The 17,500-nt window shown below is 42.5% G+C and overlaps 1 protein-coding gene across 1 annotated transcript in view; it reads right to left on the bottom strand.

Annotated features, from left to right (window-relative positions):
- Positions 1 to 17,500, bottom strand: part of LOC121688060 (dynein heavy chain 5, axonemal-like) — a 69,859-nt gene that overhangs the window by 30,574 nt on the left and 21,785 nt on the right. Inside the window, 9 exon segments of the mRNA XM_042067381.1 lie at positions 567 to 930; positions 2,148 to 2,318; positions 3,572 to 3,754; positions 4,810 to 4,965; positions 5,870 to 5,941; positions 5,943 to 6,065; positions 6,585 to 6,761; positions 10,997 to 11,215; positions 15,475 to 15,642. Coding sequence (XP_041923315.1) covers positions 567 to 930; positions 2,148 to 2,318; positions 3,572 to 3,754; positions 4,810 to 4,965; positions 5,870 to 5,941; positions 5,943 to 6,065; positions 6,585 to 6,761; positions 10,997 to 11,215; positions 15,475 to 15,642 — 1,633 coding nt within the window.

Below are 17,500 nucleotides of genomic sequence, written 5' to 3' on the forward strand. Positions count from 1 at the left end.
ATGTTTGAAATGGCATCATTTAATTAGCGCAACTGTTGTATATGTATACAATCTTTCTTTATTGTGCCTGTTCAATATCTTTTTTCTTAGTACTGGAGTGCATTTCAGTTATATAAATAGTGTTAGCGAGTGAGCACACCTTTCATAAAGGGGCAGTCGTGGCCTACTGGTTAGTGCTTCGGACTTGTAACCGGAGGGTTTGGCTGAAATGGCACCGCTCCCCGAGCGCCGCTGTTGTTTCAGTAATTCACGGATTGGGATAAATGCAGAGACCAAATTTCCCTCACGGGATCAAAAGAGTATATATACTTTGATAAAGGTCTAGAACTTGCTGTATGAATGGTGTTAGCGAGCGAGAACACTTTTGATAAAGGTCTAGAACTCACTGTATAAATGGTGTTAGCGGGCGAATGCACCTTTTATAAAGGTCTAGAACTCGCTGTATAAATGGTGTTAGCGAGTCAATGCATGGTGTTAACGAGTGAGCGCACCTTTTATAAAGGTCTAGAACTCGCTGTATAAATGGTGTTAGCGAGTCAATGCATGGTGTTAGCGAGCGAGCGCACCTTTGATAAAGGTCTGGAACTCGCAGTGGGAGATGTTCTTGGCCTGCAGGTCGATCTTCAGCGCCAGCAGCAGAGTGAAGAGGAACTTGTGGTTCTCGTAGAGGCCCCGCGCCGTGTAAACGAACACCTCGTAAGTCAGGTACTCCATGATGTTGCCGAGGCGCTTGGCCGTGATCTGGGACTTGGCTGACCTCTCCATGGACGTGTCGAAGAGACCCAGGAACTGCCGCAGCGACGTCTGGTACATGATGTTCACCAGGCTCATCTCCACGATCAAGAAGTAGAGAATGCTGCCCCTGGTGGCTACTGGCCGGTACTCCTCCCGCGCAAAGTTGATCTTCATCTCAGTCTCCGCTGAACCTTTAGCATGAAAAAATGTAATTTCAGATTATGACAATTATGACAACACTAACAAAATGGGACACAATTGTGGCTATTCAGCAAACTGAATTTTCCTTAACCAAGGAAATACATACATCATTTTACCAAGAAACTTACTTCAAATGCTGAAGCAAGCAAAAAGCATGCTAAACATAAAAGCATACGTGCTAAATGTGTAACAGCATACGTGCAAAACGTGTAAAAGCATACGTGCTAAACGTGTAAAAGCATACGTGCAAAACGTGTAAAAGCATACGTGCTAAACGTTTAAGCATACGTGCAAAACGTGTAAAAGCAAACGTGCTAAGCGTCTAACAGCATACGTGCTAAACGTCTAACAGCATATGTATTAACAGCATACGTGCTAAACGTCTAACAGCATACGTGCTTAATGTATAAACGCATACGTGCTAAACGTGTAAAAGCATACGTGCTAAACGTGTAAAAGCAAACATACTACAAATTGAGACTGTCACTGAATTCAAATATCTTGGTGTTGTACTAGACTCAAACCTCAACTTCAAAAAACACATTAAGAAAATGACTAAAACTATTAAATACAACATGGCAAATTTTAGACAGATTAGATCCTCTCTGTCCACTGAGGCTGCAAAGATATTTCTCCATGCCCTAATTTTCTCACACATCTCATACTGTATTACCTGTTGGGGGCAGGCCAGTCCAACAACAATTAGGCCATTAGAATCTTTGTACAAACAGGCTCTGAAAGTATTTGACAAAAAGCCACTAAGGTATCACCATTGTAAAATACTACTCAAACACAATCTACTCACCTTTGAACATTTTAGAGTATTTTCAAATCTGTGCATAGCTTACAAAATTTTAAAAGGCTTGGCCCCTACCTGTAATTTTCTAAAACATGTTAAAAATGTCAGTAGGATTTAGAATGAATCTTCATTGTAACACCCCCCCCCCCCCTCCCCCACCCACCACTACCTCGTTCCTCTAGCCTACGTTTGTGCCTTTGACTCGCCCAGTGAGGGGGGGGAGTTAAACAGTAATAGCCCAGAGAGAGGGGGGGGGGGGGGGGGGGGGGTTAAACAGTAATAGCCCGGTGGGGGGTTGGGGGGGGGGGGTTAAACAGTAATAGCCCAGTGAGGGCGGGCGGGGGGGGGGGGGGGGGGGGGTTAAACAGTAATAGCGGCCTGTATGAATAATGTGGCCATCGAGACCTCTCACCTCCTCCGCTGTCATCTTGGTAACCCGGAGCACCTCGATGAGGGACTCATCCTCGACCAGCGAGCCCTCGGTGCTGGTCAGTCGGTACAGAAGGTTGTCCTCGAGTTCCTGCATCTTGCGCTTGTTCGACGTCACCTCCTCCAGGAGCTTCACACGCTCAGACTCCAGCTCCTGAAGAGGCCAATCCATCAATCAATCCATCCATCCATCCATCCATCAATCCATCCATCCATCAATTAATCAATCAATCCAACCATCCATCCATCCATCCATTAATCAATCAATACATTATTCAAATCATTATCCAATTCCTAATATCCTAATATCATTAAGTGTTACGCAGTGAGCTGACACTATTAGTAGTAATATTAGGTTATTGCACTGTTATTATTGTGCTAGTAAGATTAGTTAATTAAATCATGAACACAAATGATCTTACATTGACATTGTACACAGCACACTTTATTTTCAGTGAGAAATGCTATATCATGAAAAAGCAAAAGTTTATCTGCTTCACAATCAACAAACAGAAATAATATGTGTAGATTTCATTCCTTATCCCCTCCATCAGAAATAATTTCATTGTATGTGTGTAGATTTCATCGTATATGTGTAGATTTCATCATATGTGTAGATTTCATCATATGTGTAGATTTCATCGTATATTTCATCGTATATGTGTAGATTTCATCGTATATGTGTAGATTTCATCATATGTGTAGATTTCATCGTATATGTGTAGATTTCATCGTATATGTGTAGATTTCATCATATGTGTAGATTTCATCTGTGTAGATTTCATCGTATATGTGTAGATTTCATCGTATATGTGTAGATTTCATGATATGTGTAGATTTCATCGTATATTTCATCGTATATGTGTAGATTTCATCATATGTGTAGATTTCATCGTATATGTGTAGATTTCATCGTATATGTGTAGATTTCATCATATGTGTAGATTTCATCTGTGTAGATTTCATCGTATATGTGTAGATTTCATCATATGTGTAGATTTCATCGTATATGTGTAGATTTCATCGTATGTGTAGATTTCATCATATGTGTAGATTTCATCGTATATGTGTAGATTTCATCATATATGTGTAGATTTCATCGTATATGTGTAGGTGTAGATTTCATCGTATATGTGTAGATTTCATCATATATGTGTAGATTTCATCGTATATGTGTAGATTTCATCATATATGTGTAGATTTCATCGTATATGTGTAGATTTCATCATATATGTGTAGATTTCATCGTATATGTGTAGGTGTAGATTCAATCGTATATGTGTAGATTTCATCATATATGTGTAGATTTCATCGTATATGTGTAGGTGTAGATTCAATCGTATATGTGTAGATTTCATCATATATGTGTAGATTTCATTGTGTCCTCCCCCCGACCTCCACACTCGCCTGCTTCTCGATGAGGATGACGCGGCCCAGCAGCTGGTCCTCCAGGCCCCGTGTGGTGACGGTGAAGTCCACAACGGCCGTCTTGGCGCTGACCTCGGGCGTGTAGGCTGGGTTGGCCAGCTTGGTGGTGATGTACAAGGTGAAGCCATTCATGACATCCACCTCCTTATCCCCCACTTTCACCTACAGAGAGGAGGAGAGGAGAGGAGAGAAGGAGAGGGGGAGGAGGAGAGGAGGAGAGAGAGGAGAGGGGAGAGGAGGAGAGAGGAGGAAGAGGAGAGAAAGAGGAGAGAGGGGAGAGGAGGAGAGAGGAGGAGGAGGAGAAGATGAGAGGGGGAGGAGAGGGAGAGAAGGAAGAGAGGAGGAGGAGAGAGGGGAGAGGAGGAGGAGAGGAGAGAGGGGAGAAGGAGGAGAAGGGGAGAGGAGGAAGAGAGGAGGACAAACAGGTAAACTCACTGTGATTTATTGGGCCGTTCAGTCAGGTGACCAAAGGCCTGGTCATTAGGAGCTGTGATGAACAACTGTGTGCAGTGGCTAGCCAGCTGGTGTGTTTGACCTCACCAGAGAAACGATGCACTACCACACTACCATATTATACATTTAACATACATGGAGATAGACTACCATACTACCATATTATACATTTAACATATATGGAGATAGACTACCATGCATATGTCCTTTCTTACTTTATAGGTGGTTTGACCAGACGGCCCTCAAGTCGGTGTCATGCCGGCCTCACACTACCAAGAGTCGCTTCAGCACCCTCTGGTGGGCATGCACGGCTAAAAACACGGGGTTTGTCAACAGAAGCACATGGCCAACGCAAACGGCTTCAACGAGGCACGGCTGGCAGCCAATCATCGCCACCCACACCTGCATCGCATCCGACCTCGTTTGTCCAAGCACAAAAGGAGCAGCGCCGTCGAGGAGATGTGAGTTCTGGATTTTCTAACCCTCACTCCCATATCTGTTTTCCACAGAAGGTGCCTAAACAAAAGACGACCCACGGACGACTGGAGCCCTGACTGGCCGAAGCTTGCGTACAGTGGTGACCTCTCCAGCCTCCCTTCCTCTTCACTTTCACCCACCAAGCTACCACAGTGTTGAACAGAAAATAAACACACCCGCGTTGTCGGGTTTTCACTTCATTCCTGCCTACGGTTCATTCTTGCCCTGCTACAGTGGATCCTGACTTTATAAAGTTTACAACGTTTGTGCATATGTTTTTTTCTTACTTTATAGGTGGATCCTGACTTTATAAAGTTCTTCTCCAGGATGTTGTCCAGCACAGGGTCCAGCTCCTCCCCGACGTCCTCGATCAGCAGGGGGCGCCCCAGAGACATGCAGTCCTCAAGGTGGGAGCGGAAGTATTTGTGATTCAAGGATGTCACCTGCGGGGCAGCAACCTTAGAGACCTCACAGGAGCCTTGAACATACAGCAGGGGAATCCCTCTGATAAAAAAGGTGCTGCTATCCTATAAAGGCTACTCAAGGCCAGGAGCTGCTATATACTATAAAGGCTACTCAAGGCCAGGAGCTGCTATATACTATAAAGGGTACTCAAGGCCAGGAGCTGCTATATACTATAAAGGCTACTCAAGGCCAGGTGCTGCTATATACTATAAAGGCTACTCAAGGCCAGGAGCTGCTATATACTATAAAGGGTACTCAAGGCCAGGAGCTGCTATATACTATAAAGGGTACTCAAGGCCAGGAGCTGCTATATACTATAAAGGGTACTCAAGGCCAGGAGCTGCTATATACTATAAAGGGTACTCAAGGCCAGGAGCTGCTATATACTATAAAGGCTACTCAAGGCCAGGAGCTGCTATATACTATAAAGGCTACTCAAGGCCAAGTGCTGCTATATACTATAAAGGGTACTCAAGGCCAGGAGCTGCTATATACTATAAAGGCTACTCAAGGCCAGGTGCTGCTATATACTATAAAGGCTACTCAAGGCCAGGAGCTGCTATATACTATAAAGGGTACTCAAGGCCAGGAGCTGCTATATACTATAAAGGGTACTCAAGGCCAGGAGCTGCTATATACTATAAAGGCTACTCAAGGCCAGGTGCTGCTATATACTATAAAGGGTACGCTACTCAAGGTCATGTATTATAACACATTTTACTTTTCAGGTTCATGTTTCTGAGTGAATAGTCTTCAGCAATGTTTTGGATTTACAGATGCCTGGAGTGACCATGTAATTGCAAGCACAATGTTGCAATGTAAACATGCTATTTGGAAATGCAACTGTTTAAGGAATGTCACACATATAAAAGCAGGTGGTACCTGTAAGTCGTTGTTGTTCTCCCGGTTCTTGATCCAGATCTTGCCCTGACCCTGTGGGTCGATAAGGAGGGGGGTAGCGGGAGGCCTTCGTGACGATGATGCCGTTCTGGACGGAGAGGTCATCACTGGGCAGGCCCTGCAGGTTCCATTCCCCGATGGTGGCGTTGTCCACCAGCATGCTGATCACATTCAGGCCCTGGGGAGCAACAATAGAGCCTCATCACCACAATGTGCTCTAAACATTACTGCAAATAGGATATTCCTAGAGCAATAGTTATACACAATAGAGCTACATCAACATAATGTGCTCTAAACATTACTGCAAATAGGATATAGTGATTACCTTTTGCAAGTGTGTTAGGGGGAGTGCTACAGGTGAGGGGTCATATTTATGAGACATAAGTGTGTTAGGGGGAGTGCTACAGGTGAGGTCATATTTATGAGACATAAGTGTGTTAGGTGTAGTGCTAGAGGTGAGGTCATATTTATGAGACATAAGTGTGTTAGGGAGAGTGCTACAGGTGAGGTCATATTTATGAGACATAAGTGTGTTAGGTGTAGTGCTACAGGTGAGGTCATATTTATAAGACATAAGTGGTTGATTTTTTTTGTTTTTAATACACAAAACTGCAGCATATTTAGATACTGAGAAATTCAATATGATATTTCTGAGGTGAGGTGGACACTTGTGAGGTAGCGATCTGTCCGTCCGTACCTGGCTGTGGGGGATGCGGTGGGCGGTCATCTCTATTGTCCACTGCTGTAGCAGCAGGTTGCGGTACTCCTGGTTGAAGGGGCCGGCGTATGACAGGAACCCTGTGGCCAGCAGCACGTCCCCCACCAAGTGGCTGATCTGCCTCTGGAACTCAGCACTGCTTTCTGTCCAGCGGATCTAACACACACACACACACACACACACACACACATATATACGCACACACACACACACATATATACGCACACGTACACACAAATAAAAAGGAGGGCAAGGCATTAAAAGGGCCAACTATCCCCTGAGCTGCAGCTCCTCTGGATTGTTTATATCTGGATCATCTGGACCTAGTGCCAACGCAGAAATGACAATGAATCGGAGTGTAATGTCCACTTTAGTGTACTGCTCTACAAAATGTCCACTTTAGTGTAATGCTCTACAAAATGTCCACTTTAGTGTACTGCTCTACAATATGTCCACTTAAGTGTAATGTCCACTTTAGTGTAATGCCCACTTTAGTGTAATGCTCTACAAAATTGTTTTCTGTGCCACCAAAAATGTTCGAAAATTTTCAAAAAGAACGCACATGTTTGTTTATATAATTGAAAGGGTGTATATCAGGGGTCTCAAACTCCAGGCCCGCGGGATGTCGTATGTCAAAATAATAATGTAATCCGGCCCTTGAGGGTATTTTTAATTGCTACAAACAACGATACTGATTAAAATAGACGATAGATCCAAGTACGGTGACATCTCATTTGTACTCTCCTCCACTATTTGCTAGACATCCAGAGCTTGATTCAAACCCAAAATCGCTGCACAAAGTTTTCAGGAAATACTTGTATTACACGCGAGAAACACGAAGACGTGCATTTGTAGCCTAATGACGCGGAAGCGATGCAGGCCATAGTTTTGCACAAATTGAAGCAGAAATAGGCCTACACCAAATGTTGAAAAACGTTCACGTGTGATGAATCCTCTTTTAAGCATGCTACTGTGCAACCTTTCCTAAAAAAGCCTTCCCTTGACTCTAGTGATTTGAAAAATTACAGACCTATCTCAAAATTGCCTTTTATCTCCAAAATTTTAGAGAAAGTGGTTTTCCTGCAGCTCACAGAATATTTTTAAAACAGTTTTAATTTATTAGATAAATTCCAATCTGGTTTTAGAGCTATCCACAGCACTGAATCTGCCCTACTGAAAGTTTACAATGACATTCTGATCTGCACTGATTCTGGTTCCTGTGCCATCTTAGTTTTATTAGATCTCAGTGCTGCATTTGATACCATTGACCATGGTATCTTGCTGCGCAGGCTGGAGCACAGAGTTGGTCTGCAGGGCACTGTACTCACCTGGTTCACCTCATACCTTAAAGATAGGACTTTTTCAGTTAAATTGGGCAATCATTCATCTTCATCTGCTACCATGAAATATGGGGTCCCCCAAGGTTCAATCTTTGGCCCCCTCCTCTTCTCTCTATACATGCTGCCCCTCAGTTCCATTTTTGATAAATATGGCATCCAATACCACTGCTACGCTGATGATACCCAAATCTATCTCCCAGCTGCTCCTCAGACCCCATGTTTATTAAATAAACTGCATAGCTGCCTCAATGACATTAAATCTTGGATGGCCTGCAATTTCCTACAACTCAACGACAGCAAAACTGAAATAATCATATTTGGTCCACCCTCCTCTGTCACCAGCCTCAGCAGTACTCTTGGTCCACTCTCAAACAATGTGCACTCCGTGGTTAGAAATCTTGGTGTCATGCTGGATAGCTCTCTAAATTTTAATAAACAAATCAATAGTGTGGTTCGAAGTGGCTTTTATCAACTCAGTCATAGCTAATCTCAATTCCTTTTTATCACAAAACGACCTTGAAACCCTTATACATGCTTTTATTACCTCCAGACTAGATTATTGCAATATTTTATACACAGGACTGACCCAATCCAACATTCATAAATTACAGATGGTCCAGAATGCAGCAGCCAGATTGCTTACTGGTACTGGTAGTAGAGGGTCCCTAAAGCCAAACCGTGTTTTTATGTAAAAAAAACATAGTCCAGTATTTCTTTTGAAATTGAAATGAAGTTGTATGGACTGGACTATGTTTTTTTAATTTTTTTAAACGGTGACGAAATTGTGAATTTCCAGAGCACACTTGGCAATCGACTCCTACGGACTTTCCCCTTAAGTTGGCAGCAAAGATGGCAACATTTCCGGAAAGGTACTGGCTTGATGAAATTCATTCTGGACTCTCTATCCGACCACATAAAGACCTCGGGATACTTCGGTTTGGCTTTAGGGACCCTCTACTCACTACCACGTAAGTGCAATGTTGTTTGGAACTGTAGAAGAGGTATAAAAATAGCGTTTTGTAGCGGCGAAATAATATGCCCTTCTCACTTCCACGCTAACGAGCTTTGACTAAAAACGGTAACATCGAACTTTCTCAAAACACATCCGAATGACATGATTTGGATGTCAACTCAACGTATGTACTCCCAATCATCCGTAAATCGATCTAAAGTGCATTTTACTCCGGATAATTCCTTTAACTTGACTTGACTTGAAGTCTTAGGTAGGCTATGTTATTCACCTATTCTGATTCTGAAGGAGAATATCCTTTTGGAGATTATGATCGATCGTCTATTGACAGTAACAGTCACGGTGCGTCTGTGAATGGAGGTGCGTCTTACTATTGTTAAGCAGAAGAGCCTGATCAGCTGGAGACTTCGCTCACTGCCTTGCACAACAGACAGACTGAGGAAGTCATTTGTCCCCAGGGCCATTGAACTGTTCAATGCTTCACTTCACAAGGGAAGAGGAGAGATAGACTTCTCTGCATAGTCTGTCTGCCTCTTCACCCCCTCCATGTTTGGATACTGTCTGTCCACTAGCCACTTTTTACCACTGTCTTTCTGCCTCACTGTTTGCGTGCTACTGTATATTAGCACATTAGCACATATGCATAACCCCTCCCTCCATGCCATAGCCGAACTGTGGCCACACTTATACCTTTTCTTCTTAAAATAGTTATATATATAGATATATAGATATATAGACTCTATTCTTGCACTGTTGCATTGTTGGACTTACTCATTTGCACCATCACCATGTCGATACTGTTTTTTAGAATTGATTTAGATTAAGTGTTAGTTAGTATAATTTGTATTTTAGTATATTAAGTATATTCTTTATCTTCTACTGTCCTTATTGCTTAGTTGTGTTTTTATATTATATACTTTCAATTACTTTTTCTGCTGTTAGTGAATGTGTGTGTGTTGTCTGTATGCTACTGAGACCTTGAATTTCCCTTGGGGATCAATAAAGTATCTATCTATCTATCTATCTATCTATCTGTCTTTGCGTGTATACGACGGTGTCCACTAAGCATACCATGCTTATTTCGACCCTCTGCCCAACATAGCTTGGAGGTTGCAGTGGTAATCGTGATGATAGTGTCCGTAATGGACGTGGTACAGACAGCAGGGCTAGTAGAAATAGGGCTCTGCAGAACTACAAAGTCACCCGCGATAGGAACTGATTTGACCAGGACACTTTATTGTAGGCCTTGTGGTTATAGGCTAGTAATAGTTTACTATTGTTGGTACTGTATACATCTTGTTTTCCTGAATTTGTTATGTGGGTAATATGACAAAAAATAAAGTAAACCTGCTCAAATATGTTCATCCAGTATTTACTGAAAGGTGCATAATTTGAGGTGCTTGCCATCCACTGGTAAATTAGATGGGTAAATGTACCCCCTTCATAAACTTTTGTTTATACTCAAAGATTTTTACATTTACAGTAGGACTTTATCTCTGACCACTTTCAAGCCATGTCCTTTTGACATTTTGACATACAAATCCAATGGTGTTGCTTTCTTAACCCTGACGCCTAGTTTGCCAGGTTTAAACAAGTTATGAGAGGAAAATATTTTTATTTGGTGTGAAACATACACACATAGGCCTACCTGTTGTTATGCTTTTTTGTTTGTTTTTATGATTTGTATTAATATTGATTTTATCATTATTCTATTTATAAGCTAAGGTTGCTAGCACAGGTGTCTAAAAATAGATAAAAAGACTTGCACTTTCTGTTTGTAGTTTTGTGTTTGGAAATTCAGTATTTGAAAAAAACATTGCATTTTAGGAAATAGCTTTTTTGTATTATTCTTTAACACTGACGTGGCCCTCCAATCAGATGACATTGGCAGAAGTGGCCCCCAGCTCATTTGAGTTTGAGACCCCTGGTGTATATATTATGAAATCAGGGCAATCATTTAATGATTTAATGAGGGGCAGTGCTGCTAAAATGTGTCCTCTCAGGTCATCTGCTTTGTCTATAATAAACGCATCGCTTCCTTGAAGGCCAGATCACCAGCATGGTCACCAGACAGTGCTGACCTTCTCCCCTCCCAGGCCCTCGATGAGCGCCATGGCGTTGGACATCTTGCGTCGGCAGGCGTGGGCGTCGTCCAGCAGCGTCTGCTTTTCGCGCATGGCGTCGTCGTACAGGGCCTGGGCGGCGTCCAGCTCACGCTGCTTGGCGTCCAGCTGCTCCTGAGCCTGGGCCAGCTCCGACTGAGCCACCACCAGACGCGCCTCCTGCAGCTTCAGGTTGGCCTGGGGGGAGGGGTGGACAGAGGGAGTATGAAAAAACACACACACACACACACATTATACAAAACACACACACACACATACAAAACACACACATTATACAAAACACACACACACACATTATACAAAACACACACACACACACACACACACACACACACACACACACATTATACAAAACACACACACACACAGTATACAAAACACACACACATTATACAAAACACACACACACACACACACATTATACAAAACACACACACATTATACAACACACACACACACACACACACACATTATACAACACACACACACACACACACACACATTATACAACACACACACACATATTATACAAAACACACACACACACACATTATACAAAACACACACACACACACACATTATACAAAACACACACACACACACACATTATACAAAACACACACACATTATACAAAACACACACACACACACACACACACATTATACAAAACACACACACACATTATACAACACACACACATTATACAAAACACACATTATACAAAACACACACATCACACACATTATACAAAACACACACACACACACACATTATACAAAACACACACACACACACACACACACATTATGCAAAACACACACACACACATTATGCAAAACACACACACACACACATTATGCAAAACACACACACACACACACATTATACAAAACACACACACACACACATTATGCAAAACACACACACACACACACATTATACAAAACACACACACACACATTATACAACACACACACACACATTATACAACACACACACACACACACACACACACATTATACAACACACACACATTATACAAAACACACACACACACACACATTATACAAAACACATACATCACACACATTATACAAAACACACACACATTATACAAAACACATACATCACACACATTATACAAAACACACACACACACACACACATTATACAAAACACACACACACACATTATACAAAACACACACACATTATACAAAACATACACACACATTATACAACACACACACACATTATACAAAACACATACATCACACACATTTTACAAAACACACACACACACACACATTATACAACACACATACATCACACACATTATACAAAACACACACACATTATACAAAACACACACACACACATTATACAACACACATACATCACACAAATTACACAAAACACACACACACACACACACATTATACAAAACACACACACACACATTATACAAAACACATACATCACACACATTATACAAAACACACACACACACACACATTATACAAAACACACACACACACACACACTATACAAAACACACACACACACATTATACAAAACACATACATCACACACATTATACAAAACACACACACACACACATTATACAAAACACACACAAATTTGCAGTGAATTCAATGATAACTAGAAATGCAATTCCGAGGAATTGCACGAGGGGATGCAATCTGCTGGTTAGGGTGTTGGTGGGGCTGTTAAGCTTGATGCTAGCTGGTTGGTAGGGTAATTGTGATACCTGCAAAGGTGCTTTTGGAGTAACCAAATTTGAATCTTGTGTGACATGGCATTCTTGAGATATCACACTCAAGGTGTTTTTGACCTTGACATTTGACCTTCAACCTCCAACATCAACTCACTTCATCTTTGAGTCCATAAAAACACTCGTACCAAATTTGAAGCATGTACGTCAAGCCGTTCTGGAGATATAATGCTGAATGCATGAGATATGGCTGGGACTTTTATTTTGACACACAGGAAACACTTTAACAGGATGTGTAGTTCAGGTAGAGCTAGATCGTATGCTTAGAAGCTGAGACGGTTGGAGTCCTCACAGGTGACACCTGTGCCAGTGTTCTGATTAGCCTGGGAACTGCTCTGAGAACTACTTAACGAGCGCAGCTGGCTCTATTATGACATCACAGCCCCCATTCAAGTCTATGGGGTAAAAATACACTTTTAACTAGATTTGCGGTTCCGAGGAACTGCAAGAGTGGGTTTGATCAGAGGCATGGAACTCGGCCTCATCCAAGGATTCCAACGGTACCTCATTTATGAAAATCGGGCACACGGATCAAAAGTTATCTGCATTAACGCAACATCCAATAAGCTAAAACGCATAAATAACATGGTTGCTATGCTGGTTGCTATGGTGGTCGCTAGGTTGACATTACAGGGGTGGTTTCTAGGTTGTTGCTAGGGTATTTAGTTAGTTGCTAGTAAGCCATCTTAAGCTGACTGCTTAAAGTGATTATTTTAAGAGATACATTCTCAAATCAGAACTGTGTATAGGTCATGGTTAAAAACGTATCAGAATCTCAGAAATAATCACGTAATGCAGCCAGTTTAAGATTTTTTAAGAAGTCAGATTTTTAAAGGCAATCAAATTTCTGCTGACTCTCTTCTGGCTGCGGTTAAAGGCCAGCGCCTCCTGAGAGGCCTGAAGGGTCAGTTCTGAGGTTGTTGGCTGCTGGAACCGAAAAATGGACTGCATTTTCTTAAAAGACAATGTGACTGAAGTGCGGGCAAAGTTTGCACAGAAATGTACGATTTTTCCCACCCTCATCGACCTTGTCATAAAACTTGTTTAAATGATCACACAACGCCTCCTTGCTGCTTTGTCGTCTACATCAGCCTTTCTCAAACTTCTTTGACCTGAGGCCCAGTCAAGGCATACTTTGGGGTCATAGGGCCCACCTACATGAAACCACCCCCTCCTCCCACCCCCCCCATCAAATTGTAATGATATCACAATTATTATTATTTTTTTACTATATTGCTATACATGCACTTCAAAACAGTCAATGTTTAAAGTGCTAAGATTGTTCACAAAAGTTTGTGAAAGCATGCACATCAGAGTACTGCTTTACTAATGTAAAATATAATTAGGCCTACACTAGTTTCATTGTTGGTGCAGGTGGCCTGGCTACCTGGCCCAGGATTCTAATTGCTTAATGGCCCTATTGTGATGTCATCAGCCCAAAATGTTCAATAGTTTTTAATTAATAGTTTTAAAAGTATAAAAGTTACAAAGATGAAAAGTACAAAGCACACATGTCCTAAGTAAGACCTACGTAACATAGTTTGAATGAAGTTTGTACTTTAAACGGTTGAAGCTGCATTAGCTGCGTTAGAATATAAGAAGAAGAAGAAGAATCCTAGGAAGAACAGTACAGTGCATTTTCATGCACTGTAATAAGGCATATTAATTGTGTGCGTGTGTGTGTGGGGGGAGGGGGGGGTGTAATGGTGTGTGTATGGGGGGGGGGGGGTGCTACAGTGTGAGTGTGTGTTTCTATGTGTATGTGTGTATGTGTGTGTGTGTGTTTGTGTGTTTGTGTGTATGTGTGTGTGTGTGTGTGTGTATCTGTATGTGTATGTGTGTGTGTGTATGTATGTGTGTGCATGTGTATGTGTGTGTGTGTATGTGTGTGTGTGTGTGTGTGTGTGTGTGTGCGCGCGTGTTCACTCCTGAGAGTGTGCATGCGAGTGGAACAAGCTGCCCAAACAAGGCACACATTTGGACGTGTGTGTTTATGTTCCTGATTTATAGGCCACACTTACACATAATTCAAAAGTCCCGTAACAAAAGCCTGCTGTCCACTCCACTCCACTCTTGGATGATAAATCACGGCTGGTCAGACGCACCTGATGAGAACGCTCTCTCACACCGCATCAGGCGCCGCTCTCTAATAACGCGCTTCGCCTACTCAGCCTGGCCTGCTGATTGGACGAGGGAGGAGGGTGTCATATCCAATCAGAAGGGGCTCATGCTTATGCAGGGTGTCATATCCAATCAGAAGGGGCTCATGCTTATGCAGGGTGTCATATCCAATCTGAAGGGGCTCATGCTTATGCTTTTCTGGGCTTTTTTTTTCCATTTCAGTAAAATGGTTCAGAAATTGCTTGTTATTTTTTGGCAATCTATTTGAGAGCATACAGCATTACACTCACGTCAACACGTATTGGGTTTTATGATTTGATGTGCATGTTTATTTGCGCCCATTAGTGCCTAACACAGACACCATCTCACCGTGCTATTGGGCAGGCTACTTCACAGGACCAGCACGTACAAGCAATACCAACGTCTAAGCTAAAATACATGGAAGATTTTCTTGATGCAGAATTCTTATTTGCTTGTCTTACTAGCATCTAACCACAACAAAAACAACATCCCACTACACCTTTAAAGGCAGCACTTCCTTGTTGATGCTGAAGAAGTCCACCATGGCTTCGGTCCAGGAGCACAGGCCAGCCACGTTTCCACAGATGCGCTTGGCCGCCTCCAGGTTGTAGTCGTCCATGCTGAGGTACGGCGTGAGCAGCTCCACCACTTCCTCTGTGATGGAGTCCTGTCAGAGGGAGAGGAGAGGGGCCATTAAGCACTCAAAGAGCTGAGGTACGCTGTGAGCCGAACTGTCGGCCCCTCAGATTCTCCAGCCTGGGACTTTTAGTTGTTCCAGAAAGTAAACTGTCAACTAGGGGTGACCGATAATTTGCAGTTAGAGCACCCAAGCTTTGGAACAGCCTCCCTTATACCATCAGTAGCTGTTTTCAAATCTAGTCTAAAGACCCACTTATTTAAAATTGCTTTCCTTAAATAGTGAATGATTCCACTCATGTCTCTGCTTTTATCATTATTATCATTTCTGTTTGTTTATTTTGTCTTGGGTACTATACTGTATACTTTTCCTATTTTCTTTTTTTATATTTAGTTAAGTTTGTGTTTGATAGTTTGTAGTTTGGTAGTTTACTATTTTATCATTATTATTATTATTATTATTATTATTATTATTATTATTATTGTTGTTATCATTACTATTGTTTTGTTTTTTGCTTTGTTTTGTTTGTTTGTTTGTCTGTAGAGCACTTTGTGCTTGAAAAGTGCTATATAAATAAATTTTATTATTATCATTATTATATTTTTATATATTTTATTATTTTTATAATGACTGTTGTATATAATAGGACAATCATATTACAAGGGCTGAACATTGTGTTGTGGGCTATATTGATATTTATTATCATGTCTGCATTCGAACACTGAGCTGCATTCGAACACTGAGAGTCATTCCTCACTTTGATAATGAAGTCTATAGAACTGCTGTGAGTTGTGCCTTTTGAAATGGCGTTGTACCAAGCATTTGACTTTGGGTGTGGTGTGGCGTTGTACCAAGCATTTGACTTTGGGTGTGGTGTGGCCTTGTTGGGTGTGGTGTGGCGGTGTTGGGTGTGGTGTGGCGTTGTACCAAGCATTTGACTTTGGGTGTGGTGTGGCGTTGTTGGGTGTGGCGTGGCGTTGTTGGGTGTGGTGTGGCGTTGTTGGGTGTGGTGTGGCGTTGTTTCTATATTCCTCTCTAGTCACAGCACCTCCCCAGTTCAGGCAGGATTATCTTCAGCTCTGACAGCCCCTGTAATCCTTTGCATAGTGTGTGTGTGTGCATGAGGGGGTGTGTGTGTGTGCATGAGGGTGTGTGTGTGTGTGTGTGCACATACCTGTGAGTGCATTCTATGTGTGATTGAATATGCATTGGTATGCGTGCATCCAAGCGTGCATTTGATTGTGTGTGTGTATCTTTGTGTGTGTGTGTGTGTGTGTGTGTGTGTGTGTGAATCTTTTGACACATTCACCCAAGCGTTCATAAATGTGTGGTTGTGTATATGAATAAACGACAGCAAGAAAGAGAGAATAAACGACAGCAAGAAAGAGAGAGCATGTTTTAGAAGCGTAGCCCCCGCCCCCCCCCCTCTTTCTCTCCCTCTTTCTCTCTCTCCCTCTCTTCTCACATACTGACAAGGGCTGACTGCCCAGAGAGATTTATGTGCCAGTGTGTGTGTGTGTGTGTGTTATGCAGGGGCTTTCCGCTGGACCACTCCTGCATAAAGGTGAGACATCTCGGGCTCCTATTTGAGTGGACGCTTAACGGAGCAGCCGAGGCGGACCAGGGAGGTGAAGATGGACGTAGTGATGTCATCGTCACGGAGATAAGGTCACTGTCACTTGCTTGTGTACATACTTAAAAGGGGCTCGTATCCTGGCAACAGCCCAATAGTGAAAGGCAAAGCCCCCGTGACCTACATCTGGGGCCGCACGTCCAAACAGGGGGACAGGGTTTCACATGCACGTCCAAACAGGGGGACAGGGCTTCACATGCACGTCCAAACAGGGGGACAGGGTTTCACATGCACGTCCAAACAGGGGGACAGGGG

Source organism: Alosa sapidissima, chromosome 17 (assembly GCF_018492685.1).
Source record: "Alosa sapidissima isolate fAloSap1 chromosome 17, fAloSap1.pri, whole genome shotgun sequence".
NCBI classification, from domain to species: Eukaryota; Metazoa; Chordata; class Actinopteri; order Clupeiformes; family Clupeidae; genus Alosa; species Alosa sapidissima.